The sequence below is a fragment of the Abrus precatorius genome, unplaced genomic scaffold, assembly GCF_003935025.1.
Source record: "Abrus precatorius isolate BTA unplaced genomic scaffold, Abrus_2018 Scaffold2, whole genome shotgun sequence".
In the NCBI taxonomy this organism is placed as follows: Eukaryota; Viridiplantae; Streptophyta; class Magnoliopsida; order Fabales; family Fabaceae; genus Abrus; species Abrus precatorius.
The window spans coordinates 32,282,272-32,297,766 of NW_020874362.1; the positions used below are offsets into that span (position 1 = coordinate 32,282,272).

Sequence of the window (15,495 nt, forward strand, 5' to 3'; positions counted from 1 at the left end):
ATTTTAATTGATCAAACCTCTACTTTATTAGTTTTTGTGCTAGTTTTCTTTGTAATAAATAGCATCATTCTTTTATACAAAGTAAAAGTAATACAGAAAAAAAAAAAAAGAATTGTCATTTCGAAAGCAATATATTTTTTTTATTAACAAGCAAGTTACATGAATATGTTCTGAACTAAATAATGACTACTTTGAGTTAAAATTTTAGATATTTAACAGTATTAAATATCTAAACTTAAACTTTTGACATTTTTACGATGTTATTTTAGATTTGAATAAAATTACTATACAATCTTTGTAATTTAAAAAAAATTAAATAATTTTTTGTTGATTAATTGTTGTTGCATATATAACTACAAAAATGATTAAAACTCTCAATTAATTGGATCTAAAGAAAGGGATAAATCTTATACGAAGTATCTAGGGATGGAAATAAGCCAGGCCAAGCCAGGCTTTACTCTAAACAGGCCTGGCCTATAACATAATTATTAAGCCTGAGCCTGACCTGTTTAAGTGGTCTGTCCTGTCTTGAAGCCTGTTAACAAAGCCTGTTAAAAAAAATTAATATTAATAAAAATATAAATATTTTATTATTAAATTAGTTTATACATTTTTCTAATTTATATCTATGTTCTTAATAATTATAAAATAATTATAATAATATTTATATAATTTTATAAATAATTTTTAAAATATTATTTAAGTATTAATTATAAATATTTTATATTAATAAAATTTATATTTATTTTTTTTATTTTTTTTTAAATTATATAAATAGTAAATATTTTAGTTTTATTTTAGAAACATATTTTGTTTATTTAAAGACATCTTATATTCAACAAATAAAGTTATAGTAAATACATAAAATTGATAAAAAAAAATAACATTCACACAGTTTATTGAATCAATTAAAGGAAAATTATATGTTTTTAAAAAAATAAATTTAAACTTACTGCAATATATATATATATATATATATATATATATAATGACAATAATAATAACTATTAAATTAAAAAAATAATTACAAAAAATAACACTTATAAAATTTATTGAATCAGCTAAAAAAATTATTATATTTTAAAAAGTAAATAAATATCGTCATTATAAAAATTATAGATGATAAATACTTATATTATAAAATTCATAGATGAAGAAAAATAACATATGAGCATAAGAAGAATTATTAAAATTTATATTTAAATTAAAATAACTTATATTTCTAAATTTTTATCTTAATTAAAAAATATGTGATAAAACTTAATTAAAAAATAAAATTAAGAGTATAAAAAATATATTAATATAATTTTATTATTTTATTTTTCAATTTTATTTCGTTTAGTTTTGATTACGTCTTATTCCTGTTTAAAGACTTAACTATTTTTTAAATTATTTAAATATAATAATTTACTATTAAATAAATTTATTATTTAAAAAGTGTAATCATGTATAAATATTTTTAATTTTTAATATAATATAATTTCTGTTTATTATAATTATAAATAAATAAAATTATAACATAATATATTAATTTAATAATAACAGAATTAAGAATATAAAAATATATTATAAAATAACTTTATTATTTAAATATATTTTGATAGCTTTATTTTTAAATTATAATATATATATATATATATATATATATATATATTTATACAGGCCTACCTGTCGGGCTTAATAGGCTTTATAAACAGCTCAGACCTGACTTGTTTACTTAAACAGGCCTTAAAAAAAGCCAAGCCAGGCCACAGGCCCCTGTCAAACGGCCTGACCTGTTTCCATCCCTAGAAGTATCCAATTATGGTTGAATCTGCATCGTCAAAGTTGTCTACAGTGTACTATACTTCAGTCAACATAGAGTGTATATATTATGAAAGATAAAATAAAGCTAGAGAAAAATATATTTTTTTAAGTTGTTTGATAGAGGAAATTTTTTAGGTTTGTCAAAAATATTAATTTAAGAATATTAACTAATTCTTATACTGATATGAATTATAAAAGAAAAGTGTTAATTTGAACTTTTTAAGGTGTTAATTTAAACAAAATATATACCTTGGTTAACTTTTAAAACAATTTAAAATATTTTTCAATTAAAAAATAGATTATTTATAAAACAATTGAGAGTTGAAAGAAGCCAGATAAAATAACAATTTATAATGGTTTAACTAAGAATGATAGAGTTGCATTGAATCTTCGATCTTAGTCAAGTTTTCAATTTCAACTTGAATATACAAAATGTATATTTTATACCCTAAGTATTATTACTCTCTACATTCTATTTGTTCAAATATGTTTGCAAATGTCTCTTCAAGCAAATCATGCTCCTAAATATTTTACTTACTTCTTTTTAGACGTTTACATACTTAAAAAAGAACTAAGAATTTATATACAAAGACAATTTTTTTTTTGTAATGATATGAAGTTCACGGATTATCATTTCTTATATTTTGTATGCACTCAAGTTTTTGTTTCTTGAAAATAATGTTTATGAGCACACGTTATTTATTGCGCTTAATTTTTTTTTTCTTTTTGTTTCTTCTTTTATCATTTTTGTGCATAGTATCTCCTTCTCTTCTAAATGATAAAATTGCTTCCTTTTTTAATTTTTTTACTCTTATATTTTATCTAATTTAAAATAAATAACTATCATAGTTTTTCTATAATTTTTTTTATTACTAGCTTTATAATATCTATTCTTATGAATTATTTTTACAAATAATTACTTATGCTGAAATACTTAATGGACTTGCTTATCAAATATAGTGCAAATGTGTTTAGAGATTTTAGCCTATGAAATTTATCTTATTTTATAATAATATTTTTATCTTTAATATAATAAATGTATTTCTTTCCAATAAAATTTTATCTCTTTTAAATCTTTAAATTCAACTTACTAAAAAAATTCAAACTAAAAAAAATAATTAAAAAAATTAAATATTCATATTTCAAGCCATTTTTAACTTTGGTGCATGGCTATGAATTGTATTTTCAAAAATTTTCAGAAACATAAGTGAATCTAGAAACTCCTCTAAATCAATATTTATTTCTATTTCTAACGAGAGCATCGGAAATTAGTTGTTTTTGGACTCATTTATGCTCTTTCATCAACATTAAGAATAAATTTAAGATTCTAATCAATCTCTTAATAAACTCAGTATTCTAAGTGAGACTAAAATTATTGCACTTGTTCACATAAATAAAGTTACTTGTTAAAGTTTAATAACATTAAACATAATTTTTTCATTTAGAAATTTTTTTCTAACGATATAATAAATATTCTTTCTTTACCTTTCATATCCATTATATTGTAACTAAAAATAAGAAAGTTATTTTTATGTTTAAGTAATAATTCAGTTATTTTTATGTTTAAGTAATAATTCAGTTATTAACATTCAAAAAAAGTTACAAATCTTTCAATTCATAAACATGCTTGAACCCAAATTTTTTTAACTGTCGGATAATCGTTAACACAGTGAAAAGTGATTTAGTATAAGTATGATATTTTTTATCTCAAGAAAAATGGTGAATGCACCAAGTTTCTACATTTTTTTATCTCTTTAATTATTTAACATATGTGTGATTAGTTTGTTTTACTTTTTAAATTACATCTTTTATCAATTTTTTACGTGAAATACTCAAGTTATATTACTTTACTCAAAATGTTAATAAATTATTTTAATTAAATTGTTTTAAATCTCTTCTTTTTCTCAAAACATACTAATAAAAATATTAAATTTCAGTCAACGTATAAAAGAAAACTCTTCAAAATTTAATCTCGTGCTTTCAAAAGTTATTCAAAAATTGTCAAAATTTTACTATTTTTTATTTATATATGTTTAAAATCATTTCATATCATAAACTGAAATATTTCCAGACAAAATAATAATTTAAGAGTTTCATGTAGAATAAACTCAATAAAAGAACTAAATTTATACAATTTAAAAAATAAAAAAAATTAATTCACCCAAAAAAAGAAAGAAACTAAAGTCATAAATAAACCAAATTAAAAGAATTAAAAATTTTGGAATCTTTTTTCCTCTTCCTTGAACAAACACAACACGCAAGGTTAGTGAGAAGATTTTCAACTGGGGAGAAAAATAAGGACAAATCCGTGAAAATTAACGTTGAAGCATTCTCAAATAGAGACTACTGTTCCCTTTGTTCGATGAAAAGACTAATCATGACATTGAATTCAAATGAGAACAATAATGGAAGACCCGCGTATACAAGAGGACACTGATATGGGCCCTTTATTTTTGGAACAGTGGAAGCGGCCCTAATTTTCCAGTGAGGTGAGCCATATGATTATACAAGTATCTACAATCCTGTTGGACCACAAAAAGTATCTAAAATCATGTGGACCAAAACTAAAAAGCACTAGAATCTCATTTGTTGCATTCCCCTGTTCTAGCAAAATGCCCACAAGTTCAGACTGAAACGTGCCACACCACACGTGCCCACTCCAAAAGCATTCAGCTTTTCTTTGTGCTTATTTCTATCTTTGCTTTCATGTTCCATGACTTCATTAATCTTTGTCACCATACCCGAATGAATCAACTGTCCTGATTGAAAATAAAATAAAATCTTGCCAAGCAATAACATATTTTTCTTCATTAGAATGCACATAAATTCAGGTTCTTTTACGCATCACTAATTGTAACTTCTGCGATCAGTTTACTTACTTTCTAATTTGTAACCAAATATAAAGTAACACCGAATAAGAATCAATACTTCTGACACAGACACACACACACCCAACATCTGGATGGGTAAACAGTAAACGCTATAGACAAGAAAGCTTGTAAAAAATAGCTTTTATTTGAGAAGGAAACATAATAATGTTCAATCCTGTTTGATAAAGGAAATAACTTGGCTGAGCAAAACCCGAGCATTGTCACAGTCTGGTTTGAACATATGAAACACGTGGTCCTCATCCTTCATCTCCTCCACCTCCACAACTCCACACCACCCACTCTTCTCAAGTAACTCCTTGTAGTACCAACCCCTGTCCTTCACCAAATCCTTCTCAGCAACACAAACAAGCACTTTCCCACAAGCGAGGCTCCCCAGTTTCGGATCCTTTCCCGGGTTGATTATCGGGTCGTCGGATCCAGTCGTGGATGGGCACGCAAAACGCCACAATTCATGTATCTTCGCCCCTAGTTCAGCCCTATTCAACTCACACCCAATTGGTTCCGCACCCCAAAAATAGGGATGCACCAAGGCAATCCCTTCAATCTTCACACCAGGCAATCCTTCAGTCCCAACCCGAATACCCAAATAGTGTGCAATGTTGGCACCAGCACTGTCACCGGCAAAGAACACTTTTTCGAGATCAGCATAGTTGTTGAGCCATTCATCAGGGCCATTTCCACCCACGTGCGAAGCGACCCATTTCAGTGCAACCCATGAATCTTCATGGGCAATGGGAACCGGGTGTTCCGGTGCCCTCCTGTAGTGAACAGAGACACCAATTACATTAGCTTGTGAAACAACCTTGTTAAGGAGGTTGTGATAGTTCGGAGAAAACGGGGTTTCGATGCAGAAGGCACCACCGTGTATATAAAAAAGAATAGGGAGCTTTCGGGTAGGGGGATAAGTGGTTTTGGGAATGAAAAGCCTCGCAGATATGCCATCTTTTTCGGAGATTACAACGTCTTTAGACTCAACATTGGTTGTTGGATCAAGACACGGAGGAACAACCTCGACGCCAGCTAGCCTTTCTATGCTACCGTTTTTGTAGACTTTAAGGACAGGGGAGAGGTCGTAGGCTACTTCAGTGTCTGTAGAGTTTGAGTCCATGGTAGATAACGGTGGTGTGGATTGTAAAGGTTTTGCAAGTTTGAGAGAGGGAATTGGGAAAAGAGCGTTATATGGTTTTATGGGAAGGGAGAGAGGGAAGGAATGGGAAATCAGATTCATGAATGGGAAGTTTGCTTTTGTTGGCACATTAAGATATTTCAGTGGTTGGCGTCCACTCAAGCTTGAGCCCCTTATCATCTCCTCGTTCCACACTTCCACTCGTTTCTTTTTCTTCCCTAACACGTTTATATAAACGACCAGACCCCCCTACGTGCACGGTAACTTTTCCAACTTTCAAGAGGCTTTTGGGTTTGGATTTTTCTATTATTTATCATTTATACTTTGACTATATTCTAGTATAAACTCAACTGATTTTTGTTGGGCAACAGGGATTGTCATTCATCTCTCATTCATGCACTAAGTTCATTACTTCACGTTTTTTTTTAATTGTTATGTTAATTTTTATTATTATTATTTTCTAACAAAAAGATACAATTTTAGTATAGATATTATGAATTTATACTAATAATGTACGAGGAAACTCCTAGATTAATTTTCGATAGTATTGAGTAAATTAATTTTTAAGATTTTAAAATGGACTTATTAATCTTTAATTTTGTCAGAAAGTAAAATATTTTAGTTTAACTTACAATTTTTGTAATAGAGCTGTCAAAACAATATCATTTTATCTCCCTTTTATCCTAAAATGATGTTGTTTCTTCCTCTTTCTACTACAACATTCTTAGTCGCCTTCATCATAAACCCATCGTCTCCGCTAGTGTGTTCCCTCTCCTCCCCTCTCTACCAACATTTCTTTGCTCTTTGTTCTTCACACTCTTCCTTCAGAGGACTCTCAAGTCTCCTCCTCTACCCTTCGTCGTTATCGCCTCGTCAGACTTCTTGTCCCCAAGTCCTTTCTCATCCCTGCTCATAACCTTGAAAATGCCAAAAATTACGTCATCATCAATTACTTGAAGCAACTCATCAGGGAGGAGAGGATCCCAAGTTCGACCAAGTGGAGTTTTGCATTCCTCAGTAGAGACTGGACCCAACACTGAGAGATTTGGTGGTACGGAGAGGAATTAAAGGAGATAAAACAAGCCTAAAGTAAAGGTTCATTTGGAGGAGGAGTGTTACAGAGGAATGAAAATCGTTAACAAGAACCGTGTCTCCGTCAATTTCTCAGCCTTAGCTAACACTGGTAACCCCTATGCGAAAAAGCTGAGGAGACGCACTAAAGTGATGTGTAACGAAGAGTGATGTTTTGGTGTTGGGGTAGAGAAGGGAACATCGGAGATTCAAGACATAATAAAGACTTTAGGGTAGATGGTGGTGGTGGTGTTGGCAGTGGAGGAGGAGGTGGTAATAGTGGAGGAATAAGTGGAGGTTTAGGACATCGTAGAGGCTTTGGGGCAAGTGGTGATGTAGGGGATAGAATAGTGGAAGAAGAGAAACCGGAGGTGTGGCTAGGATCATCGTGGGTAGAGGATGAAAATAAGTAAATTAATTCTTAAAACTTGTGTGAAATAACATCATTTTGTCATTCCAAATTTAGGTTGAAGTGAGGTTAATTTGACCGGATCGTGTGATATTTGACCAGAACTATTGTTTAAACAAGTAAGTTAAAATACAACTCACTTATAATTTAGTCTTAACACTAGGACATATGGGTCAAGACTGAACAGCTCACAAGAAAGATCAACAGGTCTAATTATCAAATTTTAAAAAGAAAAAAAAATGTGAGAACGGTACTTTTAGGGTCATACGAACTAAAGATAAATTTTTTTTCTATTATATTATTTATTTTATTGTTTTTTCTCTTTTTTTTTATATTTTTCGAATTCGTAAAAGGGATTGTACAAATATATTATATAATTAATAATTTTTCAAAAATAGTGGTCGTAGAACAAATAACATTGGTTGCTAAATTAAAGTTTTGAAATTACAAGACTCTCTTGCTTTGCCATTAAACAAACTTACCAATTTTATGCTACACATATCTGAATTTATGTTTATTTAAAATATTCGGAATTTTTAAAGTTACTCTAAAAGCGTCTAAGGGTGTGTTTGTAAAATGATATTTTGAAAGGAAAAAAATTAAATTTAAACAAATTTATATTATTTTATTATAATAATACATAATTTATTTTTAAAAAATATTAATATTAAATATATTTATTTAAAATAAAAAAATTGTTTCCTTTTCTCTCGCTTTCATAATGGAATGAAAATCAATGAGAATGAATATGGACGGTTATTGTCATTTTTGACAAGCCACTGGCACTTAGAAAATCCAAAAACCACATCCAAGCATCATCAGCCTATTTATAAATGTAAATATGTCTATCAAAGTGAAAAAAGAAAAAGAAAATTACATATTGTAACTAAAACATCTTGAAAATATCATATTTTTATGTTTAGTGTTTAGGTGATGTTTACTTAAATAAATAAATAACAATAAAGCTTTTTATAAGGCCTGTTTAAGTAAATAGACCAAATCTAAAATGCTTAAAAAATTTATTAAGCTTCATAGGCTGATATATATATATATATATATATATATATATATATATATAATATTATTTTTTTAAAATTAATATTTAAAGACCTATTTATTAAATGTTTGCTGGCCTAAACATAATAGTCTATTAAGAGATTTTTTTTTTCATCAAGCTTTATCAACAGACTTTATGTCAGTTTAGGCCACTCAAACAAATCAGAATAAGACAAAAATAAATTTTTTAATAAATAACAGGTCAGATTTAGATCTAATAATTATAATAATTATACTATAAGTTTGATATATTTAGAGTGAGACCTGAACTATTTCCTTGTCTAGTCCAAAGGCAAGCTTAAGCTGCAACAAAAATTCATCACAAAAAACACAATTTTGAGACATACCCGTTAACTTAAACGAATAATTATGCATATATATAAATGGTACCTGGAGTATACTCACATGGCCATCACTTAAACGTGTTTTTATGGTCTGGGTGATCAATGGGTATGTGTCAAAATTATTCATTTGTTTTGATAATTTATTCGTTTGAGAGAAGGGGCATGTCACCATTTTTCCTGAAAGGAGCTAATTTTTGTTTTTATGTAAATTAGCTTAAATAAAATTAGATGTTTAATTCTCACGTAAAATAGAGAGAATTTAAATTCTAATTTAAGGCAGATCCAACTTGTTTAATCAAATTAAGTTTGAAAAAAAAAGTTATATTAATTTTACTTAGCATTATCAATACTTGGAATTAATAATCCTAAGGCAAATTTTAAACAATGTGAGATCATTATTGGAAATAAGGACGCATGTATATAATCCACGATGATCTTCAAAATATCAAGAGCTACGCTGACGAATCAACTAATTTTATGTTTTTGGCTACAAATAATTTAAAAGTAAATATAAAGATGGGCAATGACAAAAATCAGGTTGAGTTTACTGTATTCTCATCTCGTACCATATAGAAGCCCTTAGTCCAAAGCTAATCCTTCTGGAACAAAGGATACCCAATGAAAAAAAAAATTTGTTCACTATCATACTAATGTATGAGTAGTATTAGATCCATCTTTTTTATTTTCTATTTTTGGAACAGCGATACCTTTTAATCATACAATTGGATTGAACTTAATGTTGTTTTCCAGCAATATTTGGTTTGTTATACTATTTGCCATTATATTTAAGTTATGTTTGTTCCTATGGGAATAATAGTCGGTCATTACACGCTTCCTTTGTTTTTCTTTTTCTTTTTTGGGCTTTCATGTAGCTCTATACAATTTGAAGAGAGACAAATTTTAAGTATGATTATATAGCACATTGGTTTGGCATAACTTCAATTTTTAATCTTAATGGTTTTCTAACTTCTTTGAATTGAGGAAGTTAAGCTTTGTGTTTTGGTTGTGAAAAGCATAAATCAACCTTCTTCTTTTCTTTTTATCAGATCACTAGTTTGATAGCCTACCTTACATGCGGATGCGGGAAGAGTTTGGGAAGATCTTAAAAGAGGAACGCAGAGTTCTAAATTAGTTAATAAAATTAAATTATAATGTAAAGTTTGATTCCACCATCTTCAAGAAAAGTCCAATTGCTAACTAATAGAACTCGGATGTGCTAGTTTCCGTTGACATAGCTACTAATATTATCAATTAATGCTTTTTCTTTTTCTTTTTCTCTTAGGTCCACAATGGTCGATGTTTTTAGTACACCATTTTTCACCCCCCCCAAAAAAAGCCTTAAATGCAAATGCATTATTTGTTTAATAGAATTACTACCTTGTATTGGATGGAAGAGAAAAAGCCAACAAACACGTTATTATTGATTAATATTTGTTAAAAACAATAAAATTATGTGAAATTTTTTTCTCCTAAATTAATATTGTTTATATTTATAATTTTTTAATAAATTTTCGTTAATAATAAATATGTGTTAGAAAAAATATTACTAACATTTTTATTCAATCAAATGGAAAAAAAACTTTAAATAGAGTGCTTGAATTGTTTGGATTATTTTTTTTTATAGACAAAACATATATTATTAGAGAGTTTAAGGGCAACTCAAAATCTATATACATAGAGAAAAAATTTAATATTTACTTAAAAAAATAAAAAGCAAAAATATACTTATACATAATTAATACAGATACAATTTCATGGATTTAAATATCAATCAACTAACAAGTGATAATCATTTTCAAGACTTCAGAATAATAGAATCTATGACTTTTCTCTCATCTAAAACACAAAAATTATATTATACTCACCCAAATAATTAATAAACATATCATTTCTCTTTTACTACAACCAACATCAATTCAAGAAAGCAAGTGAGTTAATAAATTTGAAAGTAAAACTAATAAAAAAAAGAAATAATAAATTAGTTTTGTATACAAATTTTGCTTGTTAATTTGTATGTTTTAAAGGAGAGGAAGTAATTTCTTATGAGCTAATTTTATTTAGCTTAAGTTTAAATTTTTTTAATAAATATTTATAGAAAAGAAAGTAAGAATGTATAATTAACTGTATTTTGTTATAAGTTAAATTTAATGGCTGGATTTCAACTTTTTCTTATAAGATTTTTTTAGCTTACTTCTCTTAAATTTAACATGGATAAGATTTGAATTTAACTTATATACAAGAAGCGTTTTAAAAATTTTATATCTTTCATAACTTTTTAATTTATTTTACATTCTTTATACATTTTGTTAAAATATTTTAACATGTTTCAATAAATTTTATAGTGAAATTAATAGTACAAATCTTCATATAAAAAGAATTATTGCATTGAATTTGTTATAAAAATTAATTAAAATAATAATAAATAATTATATACTATAAATTAATATTATATTTAAAAAAATATTCATAATATTAAATAGTTAAGTTAATATTTTATAAAAGAATGAATGTATTTATTTATTTATTTATTTTTATAAGACACTTTCTAAAATAAATTAGTAGTCTTTTTTATAAAACTTCGTATAGATTTTTTGAAGTGTTTTTGTTCTCATTTACCTTCAATAAATATAGTTAGTGAAAACTTAAATAATGGATGAAAAATAATTAATTAAATGTTTTTATAAAAATAATTAGAGAAATTATATAAGTAAGGAATTAATACTTTGATAGTACAAATTTTATAATAATTTTTTTATTTTAAAAAGTTAAAATAAAAATATATTAATAATTATTTCCTTTAAAAAATTAAAAAAAATAATTTATGTGTTTTGTTAATATCAACTTTTAAGAACTAAAAATAAACAGCTAATAATAATAAAATTTTATTAAAAAAATATTTATTATATTTTTATAATTTTAATACAATACATAAAAAAAATTATATGTAAATGCTTAAACTTAACATTAAAAGTTGAGGTAAACCAGTAAGCACTTGACGAAAATACTTATCCCAAGTCCCAACGCAAGGGAAGACACCCCGCAATAATCAAACTCGTATCTAACGTTAAAAACAAAACTAAATACAAACGACCAACGGATAATTTGACTTTTGAGAGAATTCGCTACTCTCAAAAGATATTTACAAGGCGATGAAAATAAAGAAATTGAGTAAAAACAATTAAATAATTTAGCTTTATTATTATAAATTAGTTAAACAAATAAAATATAAATTTTTATTTTATTTTATTAATTTACGACAGAGTAATAATGATAATTTATCCTAAGTGAACTTAGAATGCAAAATTATCCGGACTATTGCAGTGATTACGAAAATGTTACTGATGCTTTGTATTTTCTTTTAAGAAAAAGTGATATTATTGACCCTCCTTTGGTTGATTTCTGCTATCGTAAATTAGGCTGGAAATCCAAAGCAAATTTCACAGAAGCGCATACTCATTAAGTAATAAATAAAAAATTACAATAAAGGTATAATGATTTTAACAAAGAAATTATTATTTTTATGTATATTAAGTTTTAAAAAATTATTTATTCACTCACACCTCACTTTAGAGTATGATTTAAGTAGAAGAGTAAATAAATAATATAATAAGAGAAAATAAGTGTAAAAATATAATTCCTACTTTGAAGTTTTCGACCAAAATATTCACAAGGATGGATGCAAGAAATAATCAACAATATAATACCCACCATATAAAACAAACAGAAAGTCCAGATTCTCATAGCTGCAAGTAAACCAATGATGTTTAGAAGTTTGACTGGAAATTCCAAGGTTAAACTTGGATTATTCATTCTAAGTTTTGCGTACTTAACTATGGTTGATTGATGAAGGAAGCGATCCGATTGAGCAAAGCGACGGCGTTTTCACAAGTTGGGTTGAACAAATGAAACACGTGGCCTTCTCCTTTTGCCTCCATGACTTCCTCCACAACACCCTGCCACCCACTCTTCTCAACCAACTCCTTGTAATACCAACCTCTATCCTTCAACAAATCATTCTCAGCCACACAAAGCAGCACTCTCTTGCAAGCCAGCTTCCCCAGATTCGGATCCTTAGCCGGGTTGATCAACGGGTCGTCGGATCCACTCGAATTAGGGCATGAAAAGAGCCATAACTTATCCACCATGCCCAGATGTTCCGGCTTTTGGGCCTCAGATCCAATCCGTTCCACGCCCCAGAAGTAAGTATGCACCAGAGCAATCCCTTCGAGGTGGACGCCCGGAAGCCCATGGGTCCCGACCCGAATACCCATGTGGTGACTGATGTTTGCACCAGCACTGTCTCCAGCGAAGAACGTTTTCCCAAAATCAGCGTGGCGATTGAGCCACTCTTCAGGCCCGTTTCCGTTAACATGGGAAGCGGCCCATTGGATCGCGGCCCATGAATCATCGTAAGCGACCGGAACAGGGTGCTCTGGGGCTCTTCGGTAATGAACAGAGACAGCAATGATTTGGGCCTTGTAAACGAGGGAGTTGAGGAAATTGTGGTAAGGGGGTGAGGAAGGGGTTTCAATGCAGAAGCCGCCACCGTGGAAGTAAACGAGGAGAGGGAGCTTTTGGTTTGGGTTGTCGTTGAGTTTGGGAATGAAGATTCTGGCGGATATGTCTTGCTCTTCTGAGATCACGACGTCTTTGGAATCCACGTTGGTTGTGGGATCGTAAGATGCAGGAACGACGTCGCTTCCCATAAGCCTCTCCACGTGACCATCTTTGTAGATTTTGAGAAGGGGTGAGAAATCTAAGGCTACCTCGCCAGAGCTTGAATCCATTATGCTGAAGAAATGAGATGGATTTCTCCTCCTTAGCGATGAAGAATACTCATTTATATATCCAAACAAATTATGATACAGACCAATAATAGGAATTCACTAAAAAATAATTAATTTTGAAAAACAATTTATGATCACGAGTTCATTAGATTTTTTTAAATAAATTAATATAAAAAGGTATATTTAAATGTATAGTTAGATGAGTGTAGCTTTCAAAGAAAAGAAAAAAAAAAGCAATGATAATGACACATGGACAGGGAAATTGAAATAAAATAGACGATATAATGAAAAAAGCTATTAATTGGTGTTTTAAGAATTTAATTAAGGAATAAATTTATAAATTATCATAAAATGTTGTTACTATTTTCTAAAATGAAATGAATAAAATAAAATATAGAAAAATAATCGTGGCAAGCTTTGGTTGGTGCGCAGACTACTTACTTCTACCGTCTATATACAGAGTGGGTAAGAAATTTATTGTTGTTTTTCTAGAAGAATGTTCGAAATATATTTTGTAAGATATACATTTAATTAAGGTTAGAATTTACTGATAAAATAAATAAGGATAAAATTATTAAATTAAAAATTGAACTTATATTTCTAAATTTAATAATAATAATAATAATAAATATTTTTGAAGTAATATACTACAGAAAACATTTGATAATATTTTTTAGATTAAATGAATAAATTAATCTTTTAATTCATAATTTTATATTAATTTGATTCTTTAACTTTTTTTCTCATTTCAGTAGAAAATAAAATCTACTATATCTCTTGTAGTTAAGAGAATTTGATATCCTCTATTACATATATAACAATGGTTACTGTTAATCTTATATTAATAAATAGTAGAATTAATAATTTAATTTAAAAAATTGATAATACTTTATAATTTTTAAAATATTAGAGGAATTATAACTTTAAACTAAAAAAATATAAAATACCTTTTATTACTGTAGCAAATACTCTTTTAAAATTGCATTCCATAAATTTGAATGTCCCAAACTACGAATAGTTTAGTATTAACCGCTTTTTATATTATAGGATACTACCACATTTTTGCTAGAATTAATGTATTGTTTCAAAAATAGGACTATACGTATTCATTGTTTTTTTTTTAAGAATGTGAAAAAATTATAAATATTTAATAAGCTACTTACATTCATTAAGTTTTTAATACATAAAATTTCTAATTGGCTTATATTCTATATCTCATTTTGAGTATAATACCTTTTATCAGTAGCATGCCTTCAATCAATTATTTGAAAAGGATTATGGTAATGTTATTTTTTGTTTTCGCATTATTTGACAAATTTTACTTAAAAAACGTATCACATACTTTAGAAAAAAATATACATGTTAATATTATAATTTTTTCATCTATATAACTTTGATTTAATAAATAAATACATATTGCACATCCACAATGTTGTATATTGTATCAATAAAATTATGTGTTGATAATATATTCTAATTTTTAATATTTATAAAATTATTTGTTAATAATGTGTTACATTATTAATATAAATTTATAAAATTATATTAATGATTTATTTATTAATAAATAAAAAATACTAATGAAAGTAAATTTAATATTAAGCCATTAATATATGATTTTTTAATAATAATTGTGTAGGTAAAATAATATGGAATGGGATCAATTTGACTTGAGGGAATATACTCCTTTCGATTACTAGTTATATAAAATGCGTATTTGTCTCGTTAAATTCGTCCTTCCTTAACTGAATTATTTCAAATAATTTTATATAATAAATAATTTAAATACACTGATAAGAGTTTAGATGTATTTTAAAGTATTTATTTTAAGGTAAATTTATAAAAAATTATAACAATCATAAAATGGTCTTAATCATTAAGAAATTATTTTGAAAAGAGATAACATTGAGAGAGATTATTAATTGAACACCCAGTACATGTTTAGTTGATTTTATTCTAAAAGAATAATTATGATTTTATCAGTTACATGATAGATATTTTATAT

At 27.4% G+C, this 15,495-nt stretch overlaps 2 protein-coding genes across 2 annotated transcripts; both read right to left on the bottom strand.

The window, feature by feature from the left end:
• Positions 1 to 3,986: 3,986 nt before the first annotated feature.
• On the bottom strand, positions 3,987 to 6,030 carry LOC113858202 (probable carboxylesterase 2). The gene has a single exon (XM_027490720.1). The coding sequence runs from the start codon at positions 6,001 to 6,003 to the stop codon at positions 4,846 to 4,848; it is 1,158 nt and encodes a 385-aa protein (XP_027346521.1). The 5' UTR covers positions 6,004 to 6,030; the 3' UTR covers positions 3,987 to 4,845.
• A 6,359-nt stretch (positions 6,031 to 12,389) lies between these two features.
• On the bottom strand, positions 12,390 to 13,512 carry LOC113859015 (probable carboxylesterase 12). Its single transcript, XM_027491831.1, has one exon. The coding sequence runs from the start codon at positions 13,488 to 13,490 to the stop codon at positions 12,534 to 12,536; it is 957 nt and encodes a 318-aa protein (XP_027347632.1). The 5' UTR covers positions 13,491 to 13,512; the 3' UTR covers positions 12,390 to 12,533.
• Between the last annotated feature and the right edge of the window lie 1,983 nt (positions 13,513 to 15,495).

Excerpts from the sequence above, each read along its gene's own strand:
- LOC113858202 (XM_027490720.1), bottom strand. The coding sequence starts at position 6,003 with ATGATAAGGGGCTCAAGCTTGAGTGGACGCCAACCACTGAAATATCTT.
- LOC113859015 (XM_027491831.1), bottom strand. The coding sequence starts at position 13,490 with ATGGATTCAAGCTCTGGCGAGGTAGCCTTAGATTTCTCACCCCTTCTC.